Consider the following 20,698-nt stretch of genomic DNA (forward strand, 5'->3'; position numbering starts at 1 on the left):
AGTTCTGACTGAAGGGTGGAGAATGGTCATTTATATCCTTTGGAGACATCTGGTCATTAGCACAGCCAAGAGGCCTCAAGGACTCTCAGACAGAGAGCTAATAACCAGATGACTGCCAGGAATATATAGTAAATCCTTCCATTTTCACCATCAGTGGAGAAAAATCTCATCAGCGGACAGATATGAAGCATTTGAGTAATGTGAAACCCAAATGGGGAAATGAACACAAAATTGTCACCAAAGTTGGCAAAAAAACCAAAGTTTTTTTTAATTAATTATCTATCCCTCCACATCTCTTGTCTGCCAGCTTGTCTGTCTGTCTGTCTCTCTTTCTAACTATCTGTCTGACTGTCTGTCTCTCTCTCTCTCTCTCTCTCTCTCTCTCTCTCTCTCTCTCTCTCTCTCTCTCTCTCTCTCTCTCAATATTTGTCTTCTATCAATCATTTATCTATTTTCTATCATCTAGTATCTGATCAACTATCGATCACCTATCCATCCATCACCAATTATCTTTTTTTATCTATTTTCTATCTAGCACCAATTATCTATCATTTATCTATTTTCTATTTTCTATCGTCTAGCATCTGATCAACTATCCATCTTCCATTTACCCATCACCAATTATCTATCCCTCATCTATTTTCTATTATCCATCCATCCATCCATCCATCCATCCATCCATCCAGCTATCTGTCCATCCATCCATCCATCCATCCAGCTATCTGTCCATCCATCCATCCATCCATCCATCCAGCTATCCATCTATCTATCTATCTATCTATCTATCTATCTATCTATCTATCTATCTATCTATCTATCTATCTATCTATCTATCTATCCAGCCAGCCAGCCAGCCTACGTAGAAGGAGAGTTTTATATAAGCCCACATATATCTATTTATAGGACTGAAGTCCAGGCTCCATTTTTACCCATTCCATCACGAAATGATTTAAGACAACTATATAGAAGGATTATTTTATTGTCTGTGTATGTGTCTGCTTGTGCATATACATACAGCTACTGAAACAAGGCACAAGAATTGTTTATAAGTTTGCATTAACGGACACCATTTGTGGAATTACGTATCTATTTGTTTGTTAAATTTATTTGTTGCCTATGCTGCTACTCTAAGTGGCTTATAACAGTAAAAGTAGCTAGAGATATAACAATAGCAACATGTTAAAAAAATAGATATAAGAATGGTAATATGAATTAATAAGATAGGCAGAGGGGGAGCAGGAAGCACAGAGGGAGATGGGGTCAAATAATAAGCTCAATAGCCACCTCATGTAAATTAGGGCAATTTTATACATTTGGATTTAATGGACAGCCAGATGCAAGTCAAACATAGAACATGTAATTTCTTATTCAGAGAACTTCCAAAGATGGATTCTTGGGTGAGAACCCATCTCCTCATATACTAGAATAAAAGAGTTGGAAGGGAGATTGGAGGTCTTCTAGTCCAACCTCCTTCTCAGGCAGGAAACCTTACCCCATTTAAGACAAATGGTTGTCCAATCTCTTCTTAAAAACTTCCAGTGTTGGAACGTTCACAACTTCTGGAGGCAAGTTGCTCCACTGATTAATTGTTCTAACTGTCATGGAAATTTTTCCTTACTTGTGGGTGAGTTGTCTCCTTGATTCGTTTCCATCCATTGCTTCTTGTATGGCCTTCAGGTGATTTGAAGAATAAGTCAGCCCCCACTTCTTGGTAGGGGCCCCTGAGATATTGGAAGACAGCTATCATGTCACTCCTGGTCCTTCTTTTCCTGAAACTAAACATGCCCAAATGCAACACCCATTCTTGACCTCCCTAATCCCATTTGTTGCTCTTCACTGTACTCTTTCTTGAGTCTCAACATCTTTTTTTTTTACATCTCAGTAAATTTAGCCTCCTTCCGAATGGCTATTGAGGGGTTCAGATTTGTCCAACCGTGTTCTCTTCATTAACATTTCATCCCACCTCTTCCCAACGCAAACTTGACTGTGTCCATCCAAGTCTTGATTTCACAAACTCACCAATTCCTTTTTTATACACTCACCCTGAGGATGCGGGGCTGAGCCCAATGGCGGTTAGGAATGGTGGCCAATTCCCACCTTCAATCGTGGAACCCAAGATCTTTGGGAAGTTGTTATCGGTGTGAATGTAATAGTGGGGCAATTAAATGCCAAGGAGCATTGATTCTGCGACAGCTGCATGGGAAGGCAACATAGAGAGAGCCATCGTGAGTGGAAACATTCTTGAAAAATAAATTTGGAACTATCAATGTGACGTTTATGGGATGGACCAAGGAAAAGAGGAAGCTTGTTAAAGCAAAAAGGCCAACGTAGAAATAAGGTGAAGTTTTCTGACAGTAAAAACTAGTGGCATTTGGAATAAACTGGCTCTCTGAGTTTTGGGTGCTCCATCAGTAGAGGTTTTCATGAATAGACTGGACAACCTTTTGACTGGAATGGGATAAGATCACTTGCCTTGAGCAGAGGGTTGGACTAAAAGACCTCCAAAGTCACTTCTATCTCTACAACTCACGATTCTAAAAGATTCTGGTGTCCCAAGTAAATTCTCTTTCCTCTACTCCCAACTTTGAAAAATCTCTCTCTACTCTTAGGATTTAGGGGAAAAGAAAGAGATACAAAACCACCATATGACGCTTATTAGATGATACTAATTTAACAGAAAGACCTCATATTTTCAGACCCCTCAGTGCTGTATAACTTCAAGTGATATTCCACAAAATTAACAGGGTCAACCATGGAGTTCTGGCCATAGGAAATGCTACTCCAAAGCACCAAATAACTGTATATTTTTTCATCTCTTTGAACAAGAGGTCAAGATATACCAAGTCCACAAGGAACAGTGTGCTCAGGTTTTCCTTGGACCTTTAATAAAGACTACAACCTGTTTCAACAGATCTTTAAAGGCTCCCTGAACTGGTTGGTTTCTCAAGCTGTAGATGAAAGGATTCAGTAAAGGGGAAACAATCGTGTTGAGAATGGCCACGATTTTGCCAAACTCCACTTTGCTTGCCTGGGATGGGCTGACATAAAGGAAGATGCAGCTCCCGTAAGTGATGGACACCACAATGAAGTGAGAAGCACAGGTGGAAAAAGCTTTCTTTCTCCCTGTAGCAGATGGGATAGTCAAGATGGTTTTAATTATGTTGATGTAGGAAGCCGTTGAAATGCTCAATGTCCCCAGCAAAGAAATCACAGCGGTGACGAATCCAAAGAGTTGAAGAAATCCCGTGTCCCCACATAGGAGTTGGATCAATGGTGTGTTGTCACAGAAGAAATGGTCCAGGATGTTTGAGTCGCACATTGGAAACTGTAGGAAGATCACAAAAGGACTGATGATGATGAGGAAGCTTCCAATCCAGCAACAGAAAACCAGCAAGGTGCATAAACTCTTTTGCATGATGGATGGGTAGCGTAAGGGGTTACAGATGGCCAGGTATCGATCGTAGGACATGACAGCCAAGAGGAAGAACTCTGTGGTACCCAGATGAAAATACATGAAAGACTGTATCATGCAACCAACATAAGGAATGTTTTTGTGGCCCGTCAAAAGATGGGACAAAGTTTGGGGAATGACAGCAGTGGTAAATCCAATTTCCAAAAGGGAAAAATTCCAGAGGAAGAAATACATCGGGGTCTGTAGTCGGTAGTCTATATTAGCCAAAACGATAATCACAGCATTTCCAGTAATTGTGGAGAAGTAGGCAAATAGAAGAATGACAAAAAACAGGAGCTGTAGCCTCCGACTATCTGTGAAGCCAAGAAGTATGAACTCGTTGATTCTCGATTCGTTACTTTTCATGGTTACGATAGAACTCTGATCAGGAATTCAATAGAGGAAAACAATGATTCCACTAAGTATGAATATTCAGCTGAATAACTGCACTCCTGCCTTGAAAAGGCTACTCTACGTGTAGAAGTTGGATGTGATGCAATTTATTTAGATTAACAGTGTCCTGAAAATGACTTTTCCATCTCTGGTTCCACAAAATAAAACTTCCCTTTCTGGGGGAGCTAATAATCTATAACATGGCATAGCAAAAATAATAATAATAATAATTAAACCACTTAATGATTTTAGAAGGCCTAAAATGCACCTAAGAGCTTTACAAAATTCAGAAAAGTGCATTTCAATAATGAATTGCAACATTTCAAATGGAGTTATATGAATCAAATTAAACAAATCCACCAGAAAAAAAATGTTACTTGGAATTATTTCTACTTCAGCTTCCAACACCTTCAAAATGTGATTTTTATCCTGCACCACTGAAAGGGCATGGTTATATTTCAAATCTTATAGTAAAATCTTATGGAAGACTTTATATACTTAAAGGAGAATCTAGGACTTTTACTTCTAGATTACACATGTGTTTTTTTAAAAAAATTACATATGTAGTCATATTTTTATTACTTATGTAGTAGAGCTGCATTGTTTTCAAGCTCCTTCCGTCCAACTCTAGGCTTAAGCAGGAGATCCTACACCATTTCAGACAACTGACTGTTTAATCATCTTCCCCTTTTTCTCATCTCTTCATCTTTCCTCCTACCTTCTAGCATTGGTATCTCATCCTTTATCACTTGTTGTTTATATCTTATGATTTATGACCTGTGACTTCCCACTTCGTTGCTGGTATGTACACCGAGAGCTTACACATCGGAGACAAATTCCTAATGTGTCCAATTACCCCTGGCCAATAAAGAACTTTCCTATTCCTATTTCTAAAAGAGTTCATGCAATTGATTGGCCTCCTAAGCTAAGACATCTTTGCCCTTCTAGGATATTGGAAGACATACTCACATTTTATATCTCTTCAGTCTTGGAGTACTAAAATAGAGAAATATGGAACGATGTGGATTTTAGAATCCTGGTGTCCATAAGTTTTTCTTCACCAAACATCAGTTGAAACCTTTATTTAAAAAAAACAACAACTGCTAAATGCTAGTGTTGTTCAGTTGACATGCACAAAAGAAAAGGTGAATGTGTGTGGTGATATGAAGGCAGCAGGTGTGATTCCATCAAAGAAATGCTTTCTTCTTGAGACCTGCAGAAGGCATCCAGGAGAAGCTGAGAAAAAGATGCATTTGCTTTAAGCAATGGAGAGAATGCTACATTGAGGTCCCTAATGGATTCTGTTAGGCATTCTTAGGGAAGGGGGAAGCAGTCTCTTGAGTTACTTCTCCACTACTATAACCACCCAGGTTTGGGATCACCCGTAGCTGATTTTATGGCTGGTTTGGAGAACCTCCAAATCCCACCCCTGGCTGGCCCCGCCCACTCTGCCCCCTCCCACCCCACTCTGCCCCTCCCAGGAATCTCACACAACCCATTTTGGATGTGAGGTAAGTGCAGTGCCCGCACGGAAACTCAGGGAGGGGTCAAGACGGACCTCCTGGAAGTTCTGGATGGCCGGAAATGGGCCCAATTCCAGCCTCTTGAGGGCCTCCGGGGCACAGGGGAGACAGTTTTCACCCTCCCAGAGACTCAAGGAAAGCCTCCAGGGCCTGGAGAAAGTCAAAATGCCCCCCACCTTGCTGAAGTAGGATGACTAGGCCAAACACACCATGGCCACGCCCACCCAGCAACCCGGCAGAGAATCCATTGGTGAAATGTTTGAAGCCCACCCCTGCCTGAAGGCTCCTTTCACCTAACCCAAGAGAGGACTATGGAGATCCTCAGTTATCCAGATCATGTGTCAGGGGTCCAAGTAACAACCCCAAAGCAATCAAAACACTGAGGCCTCGAGTTTCCTCAAAGAATATATTTAGTTGGGATGTTGTATTGGCCCAGCTGGTGAAAACCCAACTTTGAAGGACCCAGGATTTCCCCCACCCAAATGAAAGTCCAAAGCCCCTGGCCTCCAGGTCATAGGTCCCTCAAATGGTCCAATCAGGTCACCGCCCCAACTCCAGTTGGCAATGCTCCATGCCCTTCCACCACCTGGTCGAGCATCCTTGGCACCCATGAGAAAGAATGGAATATTGGCTACCCATCCCTCAGCTCTCTCTACCTCACGACTAATGTTCCCACAGCTCCACCCAGCCTCTCTGTGGAAGCCCTAAAGGTGTCGACAAAATGGCTTCAGGGCTACCCTGGTTGTCTCCCGGGTCCTTTTTTCAAAGGGCAACTGGTTTTTCTTGGTTTGACTTGAAGAGGTTTCACTTTTCATCTAAGAAGCTTCTTCAGTTCTGACTGAAGGGTGGAGAACGGTCATTTATATCCTTTGGAGACATCTGGTCATTAGCACAGCCAAGAGGCCTCAAGGACTCTCAGACAGAGAGCTAATAACCAGATGACTACAAGGAATATATAGTAAATCCTTCCATTTTCACCATCCAGTGGAGAAAAATCTCATCAGCGAACACATATGAAGCATTTGGGTTATATAAAACCCAAATGGGGAAATGAAAACAAAATTGTCACCAAAGTTGGCAAAAAATCCAAAGTTTTTTAAATTAATTATCTATCCCTCCACATCTCTTGTCTGGCAGCTTGTCTGTCTGTCTGTCTCTGTTTCTAAATATCTGTCTGACTCTCTCTCTCTCTCTCTCTCTCTCTCTCTCTCTCTCTCTCTCTCTCTCTCTCTCTCTCTCTCTCTCTCTCTCTCTCTCAATATTTGTCTTCTATCAATCATTCATCTATTTTCTATCATCTATCATCTGATCAACAATTATCTATCATTTATCTATTTTCTATTTTCTATCGTCTAGCATCTGATCAACTATCCATCATCCATCCATCCATCCATCCATCCATCACCAATTATCTATCCTTCATCTATTTTCTATTATCCATCCAGCTATCCATCCATCCATCCATCCATCCAGCTATCTATCTATCTATCTATCTATCTATCTATCATCTATCTATCTATCTATCTATCTATCTATCTATCTATCTATCTATCTATCTATCTACCTACCTACCTACCTACCTACCTACCTACCTACCTACCTACCTACCTACCTACCTACCTACCTACCTATCTATCTATCTATCTATCTATCTATCTATCTATCTATCTATCTATCTATCTATCTATCTATCTATCTATCTATCTATATCATCTATCTATCTATCTATCTATCTATCTATCTATCTATCTATCTATCTATCTATCTATCTATCTATCTATCTATCTATCCTACGTAGAAGGAGAGTTTTATATAAACCCACATATATCTATTTATAGGACTGAAGTCCAGGCTCCATTTTTACCCATTCCATCACAAAGTGATTTAAGACAACTATATAGAAGGATTATTTTATTGTCTGTGTACGTGTGTGCTTGTGCATGTATGTACCGTTACTGAAACAACGCACAATAATTGTTTATAAGTTTGCATTAATGTACACCATTTGTGGAATTACGTATTTATTTGTTTGTTAAATTTATTTGTTGAATATGTTGCCACGGGCTTACTCTAATTGGCTTATAACAGTAAAAGTAGCTACAGATGTAACAATAGCAACATGATAAAGCAATAACAAGAAAAATATAAGAACGGTGATATGAATTAAAGAGATAGGCAGAGGGGGGGCAGGAAGCACAGGGGGAGATGGGGGTCAAATAATAAGTTCAATATCCACCTCAAGTAAGTTAGGCCAATTTTATACATTTGGATTTAATGGACAACCAGATTCAAGTCAAACATAGAACATGTGATTTCTTAATCAGAGAACTTCCAAAGATGAATTCTTGGGTGATAATCCATCTCCTCATATAATAGAATAACAGAGTTGGAAGGGAGATTGGAGGTCTTCTAGTCCAACCTCCTTATCAGGCAGGAAACCTTACACCATTTAAGACAAATGATTGTCCAATCTCTTCTTAAAAACTTCCAGTGTTGGAGCATTCACAACTTCTGGAGGCAAGTTGTTCCAGTGATTAATTGTTCTAACTGTCATGGAAATTTCTCCTTACTTCTGGGTTAGTTGTCTCCTTGATTCGTTTCCATCCATTGCTTCTTGTATGGCCTTCAGGGAATTTGAATAATAAGTCAGCCCCCACTTCTTGGTAGGGGCCCCTGAGATATTGGAAGACGGCTATCATGTCACTCCTGGTCCTTCTTTTCCTGAAACTAAACATGCCCAAATGCAACACCCATTCTTGACCTCCCTAATCACATTTGTTGCTCTTCACTGTACTCTTTCTTGAGTCTCAACATCTTTTTTTTTAACATCTCAGTAAATTTAGCCTCCTTCCGAATGGCTATTGAGGGGTTCAGATTTGTCCAACCGTGTTCTCTTCATTAACATTTCATCCCACCTCTTCCCAACGCAAACATGACTGTGTCCATCCTAGTCTTGATTTCACAAATACACCAATTCCTTTTTTATACACTCACCCTTAGAATGCAGGGCTGAGCCCAATGGCGGTTTGGAATGGTGGCCAATTGCCACCTTCAATCGTGGAACCCAAGATCTTCGGGAAGGTGTTATCCGTGTGAATGTAATAGTGGGGCAATTAAATGCCAAGGAGCATTGATTCTGCGACAGCTGCATGGGAAGGCAACATAGACAGAGCCATCGTGAGTGGAAACATTCTTGAAAAATAAATTTGGAACTATCAATGTGACGTTTATGGGATGGACCAAGGAAAAGAGGAAGCTTGTTAAAGCAAAAAGGCCAACGTAGAAATAAGGTGAAGTTTTCTGACAGTAAAAACTAGTGGCATTTGGAATAAACTGGCTCTCTGAGTTTTGGGTGCTCCATCAGTAGAGGTTTTCATGAATAGACTGGACAACCTTTTGACTGGAATGGGATAAGATCACTTGCCTTGAGCAGAGGGTTGGACTAAAAGACCTCCAAAGTCACTTCTATCTCTACAACTCACGATTCTAAAAGATTCTGGTGTCCCAAGTAAATTCTCTTTCCTCTACTCCCAACTTTGAAAAATCTCTCTCTACTCTTAGGATTTAGGGGAAAAGAAAGAGATACAAAACCGCCATATGAGGCTTATTAGATGATACTAATTTAACAGAAAGACCTCATTTATTCAGACCCCTCAGTGCTGGACAACGTCAATGGATATTCCACAAAATTAGAAGGTTCAACCATAGAGCTTTGGCCATAGGAAATGCTATTCCAAAGCACCAAATAACTGTATATTTTTTCATCTCTTTGAACAAGAGATCAAGCTATACCAAGTCCACAAGGAACAGTGTGCTCAGGTTTTCCTTGGACCTTTCATAAAGACTGCAACCTGTTTCAACAGATCTTTGAAGGCTTCCTGAACTGGTTGGTTTCTCAAGCTGTAGATGAAAGGATTGAGCAAAGGGGAAACAATCGTGTTGAGAATGGCCACGTTTTTGCCAAACTCCACTTTGTTTGCCTGGGATGGGCTGATATAAAGGAAGATGCAGCTCCCGTAAGTGATGGACACCACAATGAAGTGAGAGGCACAGGTGGAAAAAGCTTTCTTTCTCCCTGAAGCAAATGGGATAGTCCAGATGGTTTTAATTATGTTGATGTAGGAAGCCACTGAAATGCTCAAACTCCCCAGCACAGAAAATACAATGGTGACGAACATAAAAAGTTGAAGAAATCCCGTGTCCCCACATAGGAGTTGGATCAATGGTGTGTAGTCACAGAAGAAATGGTCCAGGATGTTTGAGTTGCACATTGGGAACTGTAGGAAGGTCACAGAAGGACCGATGATGAGTAGGAAGCCTCCAATCCAGCAACAGAAAACCAGCAAGGTGCATAAACTCTTTTGCATGATGGATGGGTAGCGTAAGGGGTTACAGATGGCCAGATATCGATCGTAGGACATGACAGCCAAGAGTAAGAACTCTGTGTGCCCCAGATAAAAATACATGAAAGACTGTATCATGCAACCAACATAAGGAATGTTTTTGTGGCCCGTCAAAAGATGGGACAAAGTTTGGGGAATGACAGCAGTGGTAAATCCAATTTCCAAAACGGAAAAATTCCAGAGGAAGAAATACATAGGGGTCTGTAGCCGGTAGTCTATATTAGCCAAGACGATAATCACAGCATTTCCAGTTATTGTGGAAAAGTAGGCCAATAGAAGAATGACAAAAAACAGGAGCTGCAGCCTCCGACTATCTGTGAAGCCAATAAGTATGAACTCGTTGATTCTCGATTCGTTACTTTTCATGGTTACGATAGAACTCTGATCAGGAATTTAATAGAGGAAAACAATGATTCCACTTAGTATGAATATTCAGCTGAATAACTACACTCCTGCCTTGAAAAGGCTACTCTACGTATAGAAGTTGGATGTGATGCAATTTATTTAGATTAACAGTGTCCTGAAAATGACTTTTCCATCTCTGGTTCCACAACGTAATTCTTCTCTTTCTGGGGGACCTCATAATCTATAACATGGCATAGCAAAAAGAATAATAATAATTAAACCACTTAATGGTTTTAGAAGGTGTAAAATGCACCTAACAGCTTTACAAAATTCAGAAAAGGAATGCCAATAATGAAATGCAACATTTCAAATGGAGTTATATGAACTAAATTAAACAAATCCACCAGAAAAATGTTAATTGGAATTATTTCTACTTCAGCTTCCAATACCTTCAAAATGTGATTTTTATCCTGCACCACTGAAAGGGCATGGTTATATTTCAAATCTTATAGTAAAATCTTATGGAAGACTTTATGTACTTAAATGAGAATCTAGGACTTTTACTTCTAGATTACACATATGTTTTTTTTTTTTTTAATTTACCCATGTAGTCATATTTTTATCACTTACGTAGTAGAGCTGCATTGTTTTCAAGGTACTTCAGTCCAACTCTCTGCTTAAGCAGGATATCCTACACCATTTCAGACAACTGACTGTTTACTCATCTTCTCCTTTTAATCATCTCCTCATCTTTCCTCCTACCTTCTAGCATTGGTATCTCATCCTTTATCCCTTGTTGTTTATATCTTATGATTTATGACCTGTGACTTCCCATTTCCTTGCTGGTATGTACACCGAGAGCTTACATATCAGAGACAAATTCCTTGTGTGTCCAATTACCCCTGGCCAATAAAGAACATTCCTATTCTTATTTCTAAAAGAGTTCACGCAATTCATTGGCCTCCTAAGCTAAGACATCTTTGTGCTTCTAGGAAATTGGAAGACATACTCACGTTTTATATCTCTTCAGTCTTGGAGTGCTAAAATAGAGAAATATGGAATGATGGGGTTTTTAGAATCCTGGTGTCCATAGGTTTTTCTTCACCAAACATCAGTTGAAACCTTTATTTAAAAAAAACAACAACTGCTAAATGCTAGTGTTGTTCAGTTGACATGCACAAAAGAAAAGGTGAATGTGTGTGGTGATATGAAGGCAGCAGGTGTGATTCCATCAAAGAAATGCTTTCTTCTTGAGACCTGCAGAAGGCATCCAGGAGAAGCTGAGAAAAAGATGCATTTGCTTTAAGCAATGGAGAGAATGTTACATTGAGGTCCCTAATGGATTCTGTTAGGCATTCTTAGGGAAGGGGGAAGCAGTCTCTTGAGATACTTCTCCACAATTATAATCACCTCAAGGCTATAGAATCCAGAGAGAAACTTTTTGAGAACTTCCTCCTATAGATAATGAGCAAATCCTAATGTCCCTTCTTGAGTGGTAATCCTTCTTCATTGAACAATTTCAAAATTGGGGAATAGCCTGAAATCCAACAACATAGGCTCTGCCTCAGTTCTACTAAAGACCAGGGGTGGACTGCTAGAGGTCCACCCAGGTTTGGGATCACCCGTAGTTAATTTTATGGCTGGTTTGGAGAACCTCCAAATCCCACCCCTGGCTGGCCCCGCCCACCCTGACCCTCCCACCCCACTGTGCCCCTCCCAGGAATCTCACGCAATCCATTTTGGATGAGAGGTAAGTGCAGCGCCTGCGCGGAAGCTCAGGGAGGGGACAAGACGGACCTCCTGGAAGTTCTGGATGGCCGGAAATGGGCCCAATTCCTGACTCTTGAGGGCCTCCGGGTCCCAGTGGATACAGAAGCCTCTGGAGCTTGGAGAAAGTCAAAATGCCCCCCCACCTTGGTGAAGGAGGATGACTAGACATCACACACCATGGCCATTCCCACCCAGCAACCAGGCAGAGAACCCATTGCTGAAATGTTTGAAGTCCACCCCTGCCTGAAGACTCCTTTCACCTAACCCAAGACAGGTCTATGGAGATCCTCAGTTATCCAGATCATGTGTCAGGGGTCCAAGTATCAACCCCAAAGCAATCAAAACACTGAGGCCTCGAGTTTCCTCAAAGAATATATTTATTTGGGATGTCGTCTTGACCCAGCTGGTGAAAATCCAACTCTGAAGGACGCAGGATTTCCCCCACCCAAATCAAAGTCCAAAGCCCCTGCCCTCCAGGTCATAGGTCCATCAAATCAGGTCACCCTCCTAACTCCAGTTGGCAATGTTCGATGCCCTTCCAACACCTGGTCGAGCAACCTTGGCACCCATGAGAAAGAATGGGATATTGGCTACTCATCCCCCAGCTCTCTCTACCTCACAACTAATGTTCCCACAACTCCACCCGGCCTCACTGTGGAAGCCCTAAAGATGTTGACAAAATGGCTTCAGGTCTATCATGGTTGTCCCCCAGGTCCCTTTTTCAAAGGGCAACTGGATTTTCTTGGTTTGACTTGAAGAGGTTTCACTTTTCTTCAAAGAAGCTTCTTCAGTTCTGACTGAAGGGTGGAGAACGGTCATTTATATCCTTTGGAGACATCTGGTCATTAGCACAGCCAAGAGGCCTCAAGGACTCTCAGACAGAGTGCTAATAACCAGATGACTGCAAGGAATATATAGTAAATCCTTCGATTTTCACCATCCAGTGGAGAAAAATCTCATCAGCGGACAGATATGAAGCATTTGGGTAATATGAAACCCAAATGGGGAAATGAAAACAAAATTGTCAACAAAGTTGGTAAAAAACCCAAAGTTTTTAAAATTAATTATCTATCCCTCCACATCTCTTGTCTGCCAGCTTGTCTGTCTGTCTCTCTTTCTATCTATCTGTCTGTCTGTCTCTCTCTCTGTCTCTCTCTCAATATTTGTCTTCTATCAATCATTTATCTATTTTCTATCATCTAGCATCTGATCAACTATCGATCATCTATCCATCCATCACCAATTATCTATATTTATCTATTTTCTATCTAGCACCAATTTTCTATCATTTATCTACTTTCTATTTTCTATCATCTGGCATCTGATCAACTATCGATCATCCATTCACCCATCCATTACCAATTTTCTATCATTTATCTATTTTCTATTTTCTATCATCTAGCATCTGATCAACTATCCATCATCCATCCATCCATCACCAATTATCTATCCCCCATCTATTTTCTATTATCCATCCATCCATCCATCCATCCAGCTATCTATCTATCTATCTATCCATCCATCCATCCATCCATCCATCCATCCATCTATCTATCTATCTATCTATCTATCTATCCATCCATCCATCCATCCATCCATCCATCCAACCTAGCTATCCTACGTAGAAGGAGAGTTCTATATAAACCCACATATATCTATTTATAGGACTGAAGTCCAGGCTCCATTTTTACCCATTCCATCACAAAGTGATTTAAGGCAACTATATAGAAGGATTATTTTATTTTCTGTGTATGTGTGTGCTTGTGCATGTACGTACGGTTACTGAAACAAGGCACAAGAATTGTTTATAGGTTTGCATTAACGGACACCATTTGTGGAATTACGTATTTATTTGTTTGTTAAATTTATTTGTTGCCTATGTTGCTACTCTAAGTGGCTTATAACAGTAAACGTAGCTACAGATATAACAATAGCAACATGACAAAACAATAACAATAACAATATAAGAACGGCGATATGAATTAAAGAGATAGGCAGAGGGGGAGCAGGAAGCACAGGGGGAGATGGGGTCAAATAATAAGTTCAATAGCCACCTCAAGTAAATTAGGCCAATTTCATACATTTGGATTTAATGGACAGCCAGATGCAAGTCAAACATAGAACATGTGATTTCTTAATCAGAGAACTTCCAAAGAGGGATTCTTGGGTGAGAACCCATCTCCTAATATCCTAGAATAACAGAGTTGGAAGGGAGATTGGAGATTTTCTATTTATTATTATTTATTTATTTATTAGCGTTTATATACTGCCCCCTCTCCCGAAAGGGACTCGGGGCGGTGTACAGTCCGTATCCAGATACAACAAATTAAAACATAGTAATAACTACATAAATACATATATAAATACATATATAAGAGGAGGATAAAATATGCCAAACTGTACAGCTAAATAAATAAATCGAAATGTACAAAATTTAAAATCCCAATGTCATATCAAAAAATTTAAAAACTATCCCTCTAAAAGCCAGTAAGAATGTGTATGCCAGGAGGTGGACGTTATAAATTATGCCAGACCAGCCAGTCGGAACAGGTGTGTCTTCAATTTCTGAGGAAGGAGTGGAGGTCAGTAGTGGTTCTAATGTCGGGGGGGAGGTCATTCCAGAGGTTTGGGCCCATCACAGAGAAGGCCCTACTCCTCGGTGTCGCCCGTTGGCATTGCCTCGTGGACTGCACTAGGAGAAGGCCCTCCCTGTGCGAGCGAATTGGCCGCAGGGATGTATGTGGGAGGATGCGATGCCGAGGTTCTAGTCCAACCTCCTTCTTAGACAGGAAACCTTACACCATTTCAGACAAATGGTTGTCCAATCTGTTCTTAAAAACTTCCAGTGTTGGAGCATTCACAACTTCTGGAGGCAAGTGGTTCCACTGATTAATTGTTCTAACTGTCATGGAAATTTCTCCTTACTTCTGGGTTAGTTGTCTCCTTGATTCGTTTCCATCCATTGCTTCTTGTATGGCTTTCAGGTGATTTGAAGAATAAGTCAGCCCCCACTTCTTGGTAGGGGCCCCTGAGATATTGGAAGACGGCTATCATGTCACTCCTGGTCCTTCTTTTCCTGAAACTAAACATGCCCAAATGCAACACCCATTCTTGACCTCCCTAAGCCCATTTGTTGCTCTTCACTGTACTCTTTCTTGAGTCTCAACACCTTTTTTTTTTACATCTCAGTAAATTTAGCCTTTTTCCGAATGGCTATTGAGGGGTTCAGATTTGTCCAACCGTGTTCTCTTCATTAACATTTCATCCCACCTCTTCCCAACGCAAACATGACTGTGTCCATCCTAGTCTTGATTTCACAAACTCACCAATTCCTTTTTTATACACTCACCCTTAGGATGCAGGGCTGAGCCCAACGGCGGTTTGGAATGGTGGCCAATTCCCACCTTCAATCGTGGAACCCAAGATCTTTGGGAAGTTGTTATCGGTGTGAATGTAATAGTGGGGCGATTAAATGCCAAGGAGCATTGATTCTGCAACAGCTGCATGGGAAGGCAACCTAGACAGAGCCATCTTGAGTGGAAACATTCTTGAAAAATAAATTTGGACCTATCAATGTGACATTTATGGGATGGACCATGGAAAAGAGGAAGCTTGTTAAAACAAAAAGGCCAACCTAGAAATAAGGTGAAGTTTTCTGATAGTAAAAACTAGTGGCATTTGGAATAAACTGCCTCTCGGAGTTTTGGTGCTCCATCAGTTGAGGTTTCCATCAATAAACTGGACAACCTTTTGACTGGAATGGAATAAGATCTCTTGCCTTGAGCAGAGGGTTGGACTAAAAGACCTCCAAAGTCACTTCTATCTCTACAACTCACAATTCTAAAACATTCTGGCGTCCCAAGTAAATTCTCTTTCCTCAACTCCCAACTTTGAAAAATATCTCTCTACTCTTAGGATTTAGGGGAAAAGAAAGAGATACAAAACCACGATATGACGCTTATTAGATGATACTAATTTAACACAAAGACCTCATTTTTTCAGACCCCTCAGTGCTGGACAACGTCAATGGATATTCCACAAAATTAACAGGGTCAACCATAGAGCTTTGGCCGTAGGAAATGCTACTCCAAAGCACCAAATAACTGTATATTTTTTCATCTCTTTGAACAAGAGATCAAGATATACCAAGTCCAGTAGGAACCCTGTGTTCAGGTATTCCTTGGACCTTTAATAAAGACTACAACCTGTTTCATCAGATCTTTGAAGGCTGCCTGAACTGGTTGGTTTCTCAAGCTGTAGATGAAAGGATTGAGCAAAGGGGAAACAATCGTGTTGAGAATGGCCACGATTTTGCCAAACTCCACTTTGCTTGCCTGGGATGGGCTGACATAAAGGAAGATGCAGCTCCCATAAGTGATGGACACCACAATGAAGTGAGAGGCACAGGTGGAAAAAGCTTTCTTTCTCCCTGTAGCAGATGGGATAGTCAAGATGGTTTTAATTATGTTGATGTAGGAAGCCACTGAAATGCTCAAAGTCCCCAGCAAAGAAAATACAGCGCTGACGAACACAAAAAGTTGAAGAAATCCCGTGTCCCCACATAGGAGTTGGATCAATGGTGTGTAGTCACAGAAGAAATGGTCCAGGATGTTTGAGTCGCACATTGGAATTTGTAGGAGGATCACAAAGAAACCGATGATGAGTAGGAAGCCTCCAATCCAGCAACAGAAAATCAGCAAGGTGCATAAATTCTTTTGCATGATGGATGGGTAGCGTAAGGAGTTACAGATGGCCAGGTATCGATCGTAGGACATGACAGCCAAGAGGAAGAACTCTGTGGTACCCAGATGAAAATACATGAAAGACTGTATCATGCAACCAACATAAGGAATGTTTTTGTGGCCCGTCAAAAGATGGGACAAAGTTTGGGGAATGACAGCAGTGGTAAATCCAATTTCCAAAACGGAAAAATTCCAGAGGAAGAAATACATAGGGGTCTGTAGCCGGTAGTCTATATTAGCCAAGATGATAATCACAGCATTTCCAGTAATTGTGGAAAAGTAGGCAAATAGAAGAATGACAAAAATTAGGAGCTGCAGCCTCCGACTATCTGTGAATCCAAGAAGTATGAACTCGTTGATCCTCGATTCGTTACTTTTCATGGTTACGATAGAACTCTGATCAGGAATTCAATAGAGAAAAACAATGATTCCACTTAGTATGAATATTCAGCTGAATAACTGTACTCCTGCCTTGAAAAGGCTACTCTACGTGTAGAAGTTGGATGTGATGCAATTTATTTAGATTAACAGTGTCCTGAAAATGACTTTTCCATCTCTGCTTCCACAAAATAAAACTTCCCTTTCTGGGGGAGCTAATAATCTATAACATGGCATAGCAAAAATAATAATAAGAAATAAACCACTTAAGGATTTTAGAAGGCGTAAAATGCACCTAACAGCTTTACAAAATTCAGAAAAGGAATGCCAATAATGAAAGGCAACATTTCAAATGGAGTTATATGAACCAAATTAAACAAATCCACCAGAAAAAAAATGTTAATTGGAATTATTTCTACTTCAGCTTCCAACACCTTCAAAATGTAATTTTTATCCTGCACTACTGAAAGGGCATGGTTATATTTCAAATCTTATAGTAAAATCTTATGGAATACTTTATATATTTTAAAGAGAATCTAGAACTTTTACTTCTAGATTACACATATGTTTTTTTTTTAATTTACACTTGTAGTCATATTTTTATCACTTATGTAGTAGAGCTGCATTGTTTTCAAGATCCTTCCGTCCAACTCTAGGCTTAAGCAGGAGATCCTACACCATTTCAGACAACTGACTGTTTAATCATCTTCCCCTTTTTCTCATCTCTTCATCTTTCCTCCTACCTTCTAGCATTGGTATCTCATCCTTTATCACTTGTTGTTTATATCTTATGATTTATGACCTGTGACTTCCCACTTCGTTGCTGGTATGTACACCGAGAGCTTACACATCGGAGACAAATTCCTTATGTGTCCAATTACCCCTGGCCAATAAAGAACTTTCCTATTCCTATTTCTAAAAGAGTTCACGCAATTGATTGGCCTCCTAAGCTAAGACATCTTTGCCCTTCTAGGAAATTGGAAGACATACTCACTTTTCATATCTCTTCAGTCTTGGAGTACTAAAATAGAGAGATATGGAATGATGGGGGTTTTAGAATCCTGGTGTCCATGGGATTTTCTTCACCAAACATCAGTTGAAACCTTTATTTAAAAAAACAACAACTGCAAAATGCTAGTGTTGTTCAGTTGACATGCACAAAAGAAAAGGTGAATGTGTGTGGTGATATGAAGGCAGCAGGTGTGATTCCATCAAAGAAATGCTTTCTTCTTGAGACCTGCAGAAGGCATCCAGGAGAAGCTGAGAAAAAGATGCATTTGCTTTAAGCAATGGAGAGAATGCTACATTGAGGTCCCTAATGGATTCTGTTAGGCATTCTTAGGGAAGGGGGAAGCAGTCTCTTGAGTTACTTCTCCACTACTATAATCACCTCAAGGCTATAGAATCCAGAGAGAAACTTTTTGAGAACTTCCACCTATAGATAATGAGCAAATCCTAATGTCCCTTCTTGAGTGGTAATTCTTATTCATTGAACAATTTCAAAATTGGGGAATAGCCTGAAATCAAACAACATAGGCTCTGCCTTAGTTCTCCTAAAGACCAGGGGTGGACTGCTAGAGGTCCACCCAGGTTTGGGATCACCCGTAGCTAATTTTATGGCTAGTTTTGAGAACCTCCAAATTCCACAACTGGCTGGCCCCGCCCACCCTGCCCCTCCCACCCCACTCTGCCCCTCCCAGGAATCTCACGCAGCCCATTTTGGATGTGAGGTGAGTGCAACGCCTGCGTGGAAAATCAGGGAGGGGGCAAGACGGGCCTCCTGGAAGTTCTGGAAGGCCGGAAATGGGCCCAATTCCAGCCTCTCGAGGGCCTCCGGGGCCTAGGGGAGACAGTTTTCACCCTCCCAGAGGCTCGAGGAAAGCCTCTGGAACCTGGAGAAAGTCAAAATGCCCCCCACCTTGGTGAAGGAGGTTGACTAGGCCACACACACCATGGCCAAGTCAAAGTCCAAAGCCCCTGCCCTTCAGGTCATAGGTCCATCAAATCAGGTCACCGTCCCAACTCCAGTTGGCAATGTTCCATGCCCTTCCAACACCTGGTCGAGCATCCTTGGCACCCATGAGAAAGAATGGAATATTGGCTACCCATCCCCCAGCTATCTCTACCTCACAACTAATGTTCCCACAGCTCCACCCGGCCTCACTGTGGAAGCCCTAAAGATGTCGACAAAATGGCTTCAGGTCTATCATGGTTGTCTCCCGGGTCCTTTTTTCCAAAGGGCAACTGGTTTTTCTTGGTTTGACTTGAAGAGGTTTCACTTTTCATCTAAGAAGCTTCTTCAGTTCTGACTGAAGGGTGGAGAATGGTCATTTATATCCTTTGGAGACATCTGGTCATTAGCACAGCCAAGAGGCCTCAAGGACTCTCAGACAGAGAGCTAATAACCAGATGACTGCCAGGAATATATAGTAAATCCTTCCATTTTCACCATCAGTGGAGAAAAATCTCATCAGCGGACAGATATGAAGCATTTGAGTAATGTGAAACCCAAATGGGGAAATGAACACAAAATTGTCACCAAAGTTGGCAAAAAAACCAAAGTTTTTTTTAATTAATTATCTATCCCTCCACATCTCTTGTCTGCCAGCTTGTCTGTCTGTCTGTCTCTCTTTCTAACTATCTGTCTGACTGTCTGTCTCTCTCTCTCTCTCTCTCTCTCTCTCTCTCTCTCTCTCTCTCTCTCTCTCTCTCTCTCTCTCAATATTTGTCTTCTATCAATCATTTATCTATTTTCTATCATCTAGTATCTGATCAACTATCGATCACCTATCCATCCATCACCAATTATCTTTTTTTATCTATTTTCTATCTAGCACCAATTATCTATCATTTATCTATTTTCTATTTTCTATCGTCTAGCATCTGATCAACTATCCATCTTCCATTTACCCATCACCAATTATCTATCCCTCATCTATTTTCTATTATCCATCCATCCATCCATCCATCCATCCATCCATCCAGCTATCTGTCCATCCATCCATCCATCCATCCAGCTATCTGTCCATCCATCCATCCATCCATCCATCCAGCTATCCATCTATCTATCTATCTATCTATCTATCTATCTATCTATCTATCTATCTATCTATCTATCTATCTATCCAGCCAGCCAGCCAGCCTACGTAGAAGGAGAGTTTTATATAAGCCCACATATATCTATTTATAGGACTGAAGTCCAGGCTCCATTTTTACCCATTCCATCACGAAATGATTTAAGACAACTATATAGAAGGATTATTTTATTGTCTGTGTATGTGTCTGCTTGTGCATATACATACAGCTACTGAAACAAGGCACAAGAATTGTTTATAAGTTTGCATTAACGGACACCATTTGTGGAATTACGTATCTATTTGTTTGTTAAATTTATTTGTTGCCTATGCTGCTACTCTAAGTGGCTTATAACAGTAAAAGTAGCTAGAGATATAACAATAGCAACATGTTAAAAAAATAGATATAAGAATGGTAATATGAATTAATAAGATAGGCAGAGGGGGAGCAGGAAGCACAGAGGGAGATGGGGTCAAATAATAAGCTCAATAGCCACCTCATGTAAATTAGGGCAATTTTATACATTTGGATTTAATGGACAGCCAGATGCAAGTCAAACATAGAACATGTAATTTCTTATTCAGAGAACTTCCAAAGATGGATTCTTGGGTGAGAACC

General features: G+C 40.7%; 3 protein-coding genes across 3 annotated transcripts; all 3 read right to left on the minus strand.

Moving 5' to 3' along the window:
- Positions 1-2,863: 2,863 nt before the first annotated feature.
- LOC309401229 (olfactory receptor 6C3-like) lies at positions 2,864-3,817 on the minus strand (the record flags this gene model as incomplete). Its single annotated transcript, XM_081970298.1, has 1 exon — positions 2,864-3,817. One exon carries the CDS (start codon positions 3,815-3,817, stop codon positions 2,864-2,866), a length of 954 nt encoding a protein of 317 aa, XP_081826424.1.
- A 5,365-nt stretch (positions 3,818-9,182) lies between these two features.
- Positions 9,183-10,136, minus strand: LOC309401230 (olfactory receptor 6C3-like; the record flags this gene model as incomplete). The annotated part of the gene is made up of 1 exon (XM_081970299.1): positions 9,183-10,136. The coding sequence occupies one exon, from the start codon at positions 10,134-10,136 to the stop codon at positions 9,183-9,185; it is 954 nt and encodes a 317-aa protein (XP_081826425.1).
- Positions 10,137-16,054: 5,918 nt separating this feature from the next.
- LOC309401231 (olfactory receptor 6C1-like) lies at positions 16,055-17,008 on the minus strand (the record flags this gene model as incomplete). The annotated part of the gene is made up of 1 exon (XM_081970300.1): positions 16,055-17,008. One exon carries the CDS (start codon positions 17,006-17,008, stop codon positions 16,055-16,057), a length of 954 nt encoding a protein of 317 aa, XP_081826426.1.
- Positions 17,009-20,698: the final 3,690 nt, after the last annotated feature.

The sequence above is a fragment of the Natrix helvetica genome, assembly GCF_964273705.1.
Source record: "Natrix helvetica genome assembly, chromosome: Z".
Classification (NCBI taxonomy): domain Eukaryota; kingdom Metazoa; phylum Chordata; class Lepidosauria; order Squamata; family Natricidae; genus Natrix; species Natrix helvetica.